The sequence below is a fragment of the Pollicipes pollicipes genome, unplaced genomic scaffold, assembly GCF_011947565.3.
Source record: "Pollicipes pollicipes isolate AB1234 unplaced genomic scaffold, Ppol_2.1 Scaffold_4881;HRSCAF=5763_pilon_pilon_pilon, whole genome shotgun sequence".
Taxonomy (NCBI): Eukaryota; Metazoa; Arthropoda; class Thecostraca; order Pollicipedomorpha; family Pollicipedidae; genus Pollicipes; species Pollicipes pollicipes.
Window position 1 is genome coordinate 30,728,860 of NW_023596576.1, and position 9,305 is coordinate 30,738,164.

General features: G+C 51.6%; 1 protein-coding gene across 1 annotated transcript; it reads left to right on the forward strand.

Annotated features, from left to right (window-relative positions):
- The first annotated feature begins 2,000 nt into the window (after nt 1–2,000).
- LOC119100655 (peroxisomal targeting signal 2 receptor) lies at nt 2,001–9,078 on the forward strand. Its single transcript, XM_037223731.1, has 5 exons — nt 2,001–2,377; nt 3,931–4,109; nt 5,120–5,233; nt 7,995–8,080; nt 8,274–9,078. The coding sequence occupies exons 1-5, from the start codon at nt 2,260–2,262 to the stop codon at nt 8,422–8,424; spliced, it is 648 nt and encodes a 215-aa protein (XP_037079626.1). The 5' UTR covers nt 2,001–2,259; the 3' UTR covers nt 8,425–9,078.
- Nucleotides 9,079–9,305: the final 227 nt, after the last annotated feature.

A 9,305-nucleotide genomic window follows, 5' to 3' on the forward strand; every position in this document is an offset into this window, starting at 1 on the left:
CGTTACCCTTAGCCGACCCATCAAAAGCAACCTGCAATGCTGTTCAACAATGCTAACCGGGAGCAGTTTCGCGATGGTTTTACAATGTTGTTCTGCACTGTAGCATGCAAAAGAAAATACCAGCCAGCTTTAGGCTTCTCACATGACAGCTTTGGAGGTCGTCAGAGATGTTCAGGAGCATAGGCATTGCAAAAACATTAATTGATAGACAAATTGCCCAACCAAAACATGCCTCAAGATCCTGTCTTAACATAGGTTTGAACACACTCAGCAACTCTATGGTTAAGTTAACCAACTCACTGGGGGATGAGAATGCTCTTGGACTCTATCCAAGACTTGTGTACTGCATTGTCCTCTGGAGAAATACAATCCCAGAATAGCTGACCACATCATGCCCAAGCTCATCAGCTTGATATTGCATGAGACATTGAGGATAAATCTTGCCATGAAACAAGCTGTCACTGGAGGGAGATGGGGAAGGGAAGTCAGGTAGTTGACAGGTGAAACTGCAACAACTCCAAAACAGTATTAGCCAGGCTGTTGCATACACCATCACCTGGAACCAGATAAACATAGCCAAGATCTCCATCCCAAAGTGCCCAAATGCACTATCTATAAGACAATATTTTACCCATGCCCAAGATTGACCACAGGGGCAAAAAATAAGCCCTGCTTGAAAAATGCTGCATCTGGTTATTACCCACTGCAAGAGGATTATAATACATGTTACTATAGTATTTAGGTGCACATCACTGAGCTGATAAAGCATCAGACACTAAATAATCTACTATAGACATGTATGATCACATCCCAAATTACACCTGTGGCTTGTCCTTGACAAGTGCCACCTGGCCATGTCACCAACCTGAAATGTGGATGACCATACCAGTGTTGTAAGGCACGTAACAATGTTTCATAAAAATTGCCAATTGAGCTACTTTTTGTCATTGAGCTGGTGTAGCAGGGGTCCTTTCTCAAATGCTGAGTTTAATTTACTTTAAAAGATGAAACTTTAAGTTGACCATACACCACCAATTAGAATGTTATCTGGGGGCTGGGAAATTAACCCAATTTGTAGTAAGCCATCTTCTTTTGCATTCAAGAACTATCACTAACTAAAATATCCAGCAAGAACCCATTACAAATGCTGACAAACTTTCCAACTACTCACATTTGCGCATAAATACGGCTGAGGTCTAACAGCAATGTGAGACAAGGTATCAAAGAACATAATAGCAGATGCAGAAAAAGTGTCATCGGCAACATTTTTAAGTGATGTACTTTATACTCTTACACACACGTTCTGCTTCAGAGACTCTGAGTTTTTCTGGGTGTGGTATGGATGCAACATGATGTTGTTGTGTAATCTATGGGTAATATGACAATCATAGGGCAGCTTCACAACATGGACAAATTTCAGGGCATTTCCGTGAAATGACAGTTCAATGGTGATAATTACTTTTTCACCATTATCTGGTGGGCAATATGACCAAGATGCACAGCACCATTCTCACCCAAGTCCAGGGATCGGCGGAAAACAGCCAGAGCGTAAACAGTTCACTAAGGTCTCGTTTCGACGTACACCTTTAAGAAGCGAAATTCTGTCCAGGAGCAGCAACCTCCCTCCCCCGAACAGTCTCGACGAATGACGAGCGTCTCTACACGCAACATTTACCGGCTTTGACTCGGCTTTGCGCCGTCGCAGCTTGTCTGAAGTTTGTCGGAATTGCGCCAGCAAACGCCTGCGAATGTCTCTAGTCAACCGCTGACTTAGTGCACCTTACACTTCAGGATGTAACATAGTTCAAATATCAGGTAAAAATGCCGCAATAAGTTCACAACAAATATCCGAAACAGCTAAATGTCACCCTTACGTTTGCCGAAAACCATTTCCTGCTAGATTTGATAAGCCTCTAAAATTAGCCGACGGACGTGAAATCAACACCGACGATTCCGGCACAGAGGAGACGATATCAGTCGGCCTTGGGTATCAGTAGCCTTTACTCTAGTAGCCTTGGTTGAAACCTCGGTTGAGAACATTGTTCCGAGGCGTTGGTTGAAACCATCCAAAAAAGCATGTATGCTGGGCGCTGCGGTTCCAGACGTACTTGATGGGAATACGAGTGTGGAGAGAAAAACTCAATTCCTCTTTTCTCGCATGTGTGCATCTCTAATTCCACTGGCTCCTCAATGAATGCTGATGTCACATGCAATGTGATGCATACCTAGTCTACGTATTTTAAGGCTTAGGGAGGACAGATGTATCCGTTGCAGGCATCATGTGAACTTCCAGGCTACCACTGTTATGCAGTCGCATGGTCACCATTTCACAAAGAACTTCTGGCTGTGGTTTCTGGAACAAACTATGGCCTATCAGGTAATTATGCTGAGTAGTTTTGCTCCCCAAACACTCGTAACCCCTATCATCACTACCATATTCAGGGACTTGGGTGGTGGGGATGTCAATATGTTTTCGTGTCATGATTCCCAGAGCTGGGGGCTCATGATCAAGATCAGAGCAGTGACCACCAAAATGTGTATGGAAGCCACCCTGGGCTTGGTGTCAGGTGGCACAAATTTATATTTACATCTTGCACATTCCACTGGACAAATTTGTAAATGCAGCCCTCAGTTCTTTCTAGTTAGCAGTGTTGTGTCTGTGGCTAGAGATTCTAGGGAGGTGAGAGACTTTGTTGTTTGGGAGTAGCCCTGATTTGATCTATTTCTTTCAAGAGTAGATCACATCTAGATATGGAGCATCATCTCTTTGGCATACTTTTTAAGTTTTGGTTACCTGTTTAGGCTTGTGATTTAGTTTTGATGTTTCATTGGCTGATTTTATGCCTCAGAAACCCTGCACATGTTTTAAATAAAAGAAACTGGCCTTTGGCCCCAGGAGGGCCTCCACTGTCTCCAGATAGAATAAGATAGAATAAGAAAGAGGGTGTGGCCCCAGAATCCCCTTGGCTATGTCACCAGGAAGAAGAGGGGCAGTTTCTGGCCCACATGATTACAAGAAGCAGAGTTGTGGTATCTGAGTTTTGATGAAACCATAAAATTGATGACCTCCATACTACATTAGATCAACTTTCTGCTGGGGCATGTCTGTCCATAAAAGTGAAACACTTGCTGATTCCATGTAGTCATTGCCTTCATAAAACGCAGTCCTATCATTTGCATGCTTCTTGTTGATTTAGTCTTTTGCAAAGGCATGCTATTTGTGTGAGTTGATTTTTGCACAAGGTTATGTAAGTCAGATTGGTTACTGAATCATTCAGCATTATATTTAAGTGGCACTAAATAAAAGATGTAACTTTCATATCCTTTTTAACTTAACTTTCACAAACTCCTTCATATCCCTTACATCTGTCAGCCAATGTATATATTATGATTTATATTATGTAATATATGAAATATATTATGTTTATATATGACCAATATTATGAAATATATCAGAAACTTCAAAGAGATGTATAAGTCATGTTTAAAATATTTGATATGCAAACATTTGCAGGCATGATGTTAATTTCCTGATGTAATGCGCACATTATTTGGATGTGGCTGGCTGACCTACCTGGAACAAATTAGAATGCAGGCATCTGAATTCAAGTAAGAATAGAATTCAATCACTATCAGACTCTGTTATTCAGTGTCAAGCCAAATTTCATGTCAGTGCAAAGCATATTTTTGTGTGCTTGATGATAATCTAATTGTGAGTGTTCATAATTTATCCCCATAATTATTGGATAAAAATATATGTGAACCAAATGAAAGTGAATCAAGAACAGTCTGCTAGCAATACTGTCATGCATGTGTATAATGGCAGTTTGTTGGTCTTTAGATCAAGTGATCACTCGCCTGACAGGTTTTGTGTTTTTTCCACTTTGAGTGTATTGATGTTAGCACAGCCAGCACTGGCCTGTCCCCCAGGCGCCGGCCGTCTGGACGTGCTCCGCCTCTCGGCCGGCGGCGCCCACCTGGCGCCCAGCTGGAGCGCCCCCTGGCAGGATGTCATTACGGACGTGACGTGGTCTGAGACGAGTCCGTCGGCGCTGGTGGTGGGCACCGGCGACCGGGCCGTGGCCGTCTTCGACACCGCCAAAACAGGGGTAAGGCTGGTGGGGGTGATGGGAGGGGGGGGGGCGACCGAAGCCAGGCAGGCCAGGCGGCGGCCAACGGAGGAGCCGCCGAGTGCCCGGCTCGGGGCACCAGACCCCCTAATGTGTTGCTCGAAGTGGCTATGTGTAACGCCGTTGGGCTGTCACCAATATATTGGGGAGATTTTCCGTGGCATGCTCATTGGCTGAGGAAGTGCATTTTGTAGACAAGCGTGTCACTGGTCGGCATAATAATAACCGCCCCTGGAATGCGGATTGAAGGCAGTACGTGATTGCATTTGCCTGTGCCTCAAATTCAGACCCTTATTAAACAAGCCTGTGACGTCTGAGCTCGAGCGGCGGGGTGACCCTGGCCCGGCCTAACGTAGGACGCTTCAGCCAAGCCCAGTCTGACGTGGGATGCCGCACCCTGGCCTGGTCTGGGGCAGGATGTTTCGCCCAGACCCGGTCTGACTCAGGATGTTTCGCCCAGACCCGGTCTGACTCAGGATGTTTCACCCAGGCCCGGTCTGACTCAGGATGTTTCGCCCAGACCCGGTCTGACTCAGGATGGTTCACCCAGGCCCGGTCTGACTCAGGATGTTTCACCCAGGCCTAGTCTGACTCAGGATGTTTCGCCCAGACCCGGTCTGACTCAGGATGTTTCGCCCAGACCCGGTCTGACTCAGGATGTTTCACCCAGGCCCGGTCTGACTCAGGATGTTTCGCCCAGACCCGGTCTGACTCAGGATGTTTCACCCAGGCCCGGTCTGACTCAGGATGTTTCACCCAGGCCCGGTCTGACTCAGGATGTTTCGCCCAGACCCGGTCTGACTCAGGATGTTTCGCCCAGACCCGGTCTGACTCAGGATGTTTCACCCAGACCCGGTCGGATGCAGAATGCTTCACCCTGGCTCAGTCTGACTCAGGATGTTCACATCCCCCGACCCGGTCTGAACGCAGGATGTTTCACCCCGAGCCGGTCTGACGCAGGATGTTTCACCCCGACCCGTGTGACGCAGGATGTCTCACTGGTGCGGCGGGAGCATGCTCAGGAGGTCAGCTGCGTTACCTGGAGCCCGGTCAGAAGTCACCAGGCTGTGCTGTCTGCCAGCTGGGACGGCACAGCCAAACAGGTCCGTGCGGTGACGGACGCCTATCCAACCCGCTTGATATTGTGCATCGCCCGCTCGTCCGTGCTGTGCTTGTGTGTGTGTGTGGCCTGTGTGTTAGTGTGCGAGGATGTGCTTGCGTGCTTGCAGTCTGTGCTTGTATTATCAGTATTCGGTGTGAATATGCATTTCGTCGTATTTGCAGCTGTTGTTTTAACAAAGGACCTCATTGGTTACTGGCAGTAACGGATGCTGCAGCATTACAACATTATCACTTTGATAATTTCGTTGTCTATACTTTCGAGGTGACTGCTGCTGGCACCCAGTAACAGTGCTGAAGAAACTGATCTGTTCAGTCGATAGCCTCCAGGCGTGTTTTCAACTTAGTGGAAGGTCGGGCTCGACTTTGGTCGGTGAAGCACGTCTCCACAACCGCCTGTCGTCGGCCGGCCTTGCGCTTACAGCGCTGTCCGCTCGCGGACCCTGTCTCGTGTCCGGCTCTTCAGCGGTGTTCTGGTCCGCCGCAGTGGGATGCCGGCAGTCTGCTCTGCGTGCAGACGTACCCCGTCTGCGCCGGCCGCGTGTACGACGCCGCGTGGTCGGCGGCCGAGGCCGGGCAGTTTGCCACCGCCGCTGGTATGTTGCGTTATCGTGGTCGGCGGCCGAGGCCGGGCAGTTTGCCACCGCCGCTGGTATGTCGCGTTATCGCCCTGTGACACGGATGCCGGTGAAGGGTGCACGGATGCCGTGGTCCAGTAATGAGGGTGTGATGCCACGCGGAGGGCCTGAGCTTGCACTCTGGGGTCCCACGCCCGAGCTCGCACCCCGGGGTCCCACGCCCGAGCTCGCACCCCGGGGTCCCACGCCCGAGCTGACACTCCGGGATCCCATGCCCGAGCTCGCATCCCGGGGTCCCACGCCCGAGCTCGCACCCCGGGGTCTCATGCCCGAGCTCGCACTTCGGGATCCCATGCCCGAGCTCGCACCCCGGGGTCCCATGCCCGAGCTCGCACCCCGGGGTCCCACGCCCGAGCTGACACTCCGGGATCCCATGCCCGAGCTCGCACCCCGGGGTCTCATGCCCGAGCTCGCACTTCGGGATCCCAGCCCGAGCTCGCACCCCGGGTCCCATGCCCAAGCTCGCACTCCCGATCCCATGCCCGAGCTCGCACCCCGGGGTCCCACACCCGAGCTGGCACCAAAGGTGTCGCCGCCTAAGCTTATACCTCGGGTTGCGCCGCCTGGCCGCTAGATGGCTGTGCCGTGGCCGACAGCCGACGGCGCGCTGCACGTGTGGAGCGCTGCGGCGGGCGGCGGCCGGTGCTCTCCGTCCGCGCCTCGCCGGCCGAGCTGCTTAGCTGTGACTGGAGCCGCTACACAGCGCCCGCCAGCTGGCCACCGCCGGCGTGGACGGCTGCCACGCGCCTCTGGGACCTCCGGGACGCGCGGAGTCCGCTCGTGCAGCTGGCGGTACGTACAAGACGGGGGGGGGGGGGGGGGGGGAGAAACGGGGCTCTGGTCATGACGGGGGTTTGCAGTCGGGTGATTCGGGACCGCCGGAACGGCTTTAGATTAAACTAGAGCTAAAAAGTGATTTGATGTTCTAGCGGTAGTTCAGTGAGGTTCAGTCTGACTGTGGCTAATATGGGAGTTCCGGATATTTAAGACTAATCGTGGAACTATGACACAATAGCAGTAATAGCTGCGAACCACGACTCATTTTGATGGCTTGTATGCACAGTTAATGGAGCTCTTATGTTTTTTGTTTTTTTAGCTACGTGTAGGACCAAAACAAGAATGTGTGACCCACTTAGTTTGATAAAATAGGGCCTTTGTAATAAGTATCAGCCTTAGGTTTAATTCTGTTGAGTTGAAACCTATCGTAATGATGCTCGACACCGTTTCACTGTGTCAAGGACAAGTCTCTTAGATTTGTGTATGTTCTTGAGAGTGACCTTATAATTCTTTAAAGGGGCTGCAAAAATCATTTGGTGGTTAAGCACATGGCAAGTCGCGGTCTGCGGTTGGTTCATGCTGTGCTCTTTTTTGTCGAGCGTGCGCTCTTTACGCTACCACATTTCTGAAAACCTTCTACTTAACTTTGGAGTCCGACGGGAAGTTAGCAGCACATAGTAGCACCAGCATTGTGCCAGCACCTTAGGTCAACGTTATTGTATCGGCAGCTGAAAAAGTACAAAAGACCCAATATTTCCTTTGTTCTAAATCCTTGGGGCTGAAGTTCATATTTTGTGGAACCACACTTGTTGCCCCGTTCCAAAATAATAAACTTTGAGCCTTTTACGCACACCCAATCCCGTTAATTTTGATTGATACCGGTAGGACAATAAGTGACGTCTGGAATGTCAGCTGTAGCCTTCTCAGCAATGCTCAGACATAAATCATATATTCGTTGCCAATGTTGCATGAATTTATTGCTTGACAACTCTCTTTTTGTGGCCAAATGCTAGTTGAAATGAACGTCGCGCACACTGTCTTGCAGCGCTGCCAAGTATTATTCAATTGTCCTCACCAGTTTTTCTATCTCTGGATCAGCAGCGATAACCGCACTCTGACAAGAACGTGGGAACGACTGTCCAATGTTCTCGTGACTAAAGGCGCTCAAAACATTACCTAAACTGCTATCGCGAACAGATTCCACACCACAGTCTGGATGCGAGTCGCAAGTCAACACCTCCATCCATTCGTCCCCCGTGTTGGCATCTTGTTGTCACGCGCGTTGGCACCTCGTTGTTGCTTGGCACGTATAACTCCGTTCCTCTTGCAGGGCCACCGCTACGCTATCAAGAAGGTTCGGTTTTCGTCGTTCGACAGCACCGTGCTGGCGACAGCCTCGTATGACAAGACATGCAGGTGGGCCGGCTGTGGGCTGAGTGTAATATCACGACGACAGATGCCGAGTTAAAGGTGCCAGTCTATCTCTCACCCTGTGGTAACGCTTTCGACGTGAGTGGGGGAGGGGGGGGGGGGGGGAAGGAGGCGCTGAGATTCTGTATCGGTGGCGGGTTGGAACGGAGCTGATGCTGACCGTCGTGCCTGACTCCAGACTGTGGAGTTGCACGGAGGCACGCTGCTTGGGAACGCTGGAGAGCCACACCGAGTTTGTCTACGGGCTGGACTGGTCCGTGCTGGAGCGACAGCAGCTGGCCACCTGCGGCTGGGACAGGAAGATTCAGGTCCACACACTGCCGGCTTAGACCGGCCGCTGGAACAGGACGGTCCAGGGTCCACACACTGCCGGCCTAGACCTGCCGCTGGAACAGGACGGTCCAGGTCCATACACTGCCGGCCTAGACCTGCCGCTGGAACAGGACGGTCCACGTCCACACACTGGGGGACTGACATAGTCGTAGGGGCGGATCTGCCGCTCGAATGGTGTCAGCATCGCTGTGCGTTGTGCGGTCGCCAGCTCGTAAGCGCAGGCGCATCAGACGGGCCCCGTTCGATTTACGTTAGTGACGAGACGGTTGGAAGTTCCTCTTTTTATCGTTTATGGTCATGTCACAATAAATGAGTGATTGCTATCATGCAAGTTCTGATGATGAAAATTCGTGTCATATTGGGTATAAATTCTTTGTCTTTGAGCATGGTTTAGGCATCCCGCAATCGCCAAGTCTTCGACTGGCCAGTACCTCGCACAGTGAACAGCGGTGTGGTGCGGGTTTAGACGGATACTTCTACTGCATGAACCATGTGACGTCAGTGCAGAATATTGTTTATCGATACCATACCTTGCGCGGGCTAGTTCACACCCGGTGCTGCTCGCCGAAGGCGGTTCTGGCGCCGGCCTCCAGGTCGCGGCGTGGCACCGCGAGAGCGAACCGTCGCGTGCCCCCCTCGGCGGTAGCGACGCTGCCGGCCCCCGGGCCTCGGGTCACGGCGCGGCAACCGCGATAGCGAGCCGTGGCGTGCCCCCCTCGGCGGGAGCGACGCTGCCGGCCCCCGGGCCTCGGGTCACGGCGCGGCACCGCGAGAGCGAGCCGTGGCGTGCCCCCCTCGGCGGGAGCGACGCTACCGGCCCCCGAGTCACGGCGCGGCACCGCGAGAGCGAGCCGTGGCGTGCCCCCCTCGGCGGGAG

What these genes read in the sequence shown, in the direction of transcription:
- LOC119100655 (XM_037223731.1), top strand. Translation starts at nt 2,260, where the DNA reads ATGTATCCGTTGCAGGCATCATGTGAACTTCCAGGCTACCACTGTTAT. An exon ending in AACAAACTATGGCCTATCAG is followed by an intron (nt 2,378 to 3,930) that starts GTAATTATGCTG and finishes CCTGTCCCCCAG; the next exon opens with GCGCCGGCCGTCTGGACGTG. An exon ending in TCGTATGACAAGACATGCAG is followed by an intron (nt 8,081 to 8,273) that starts GTGGGCCGGCTG and finishes GCCTGACTCCAG; the next exon opens with ACTGTGGAGTTGCACGGAGG.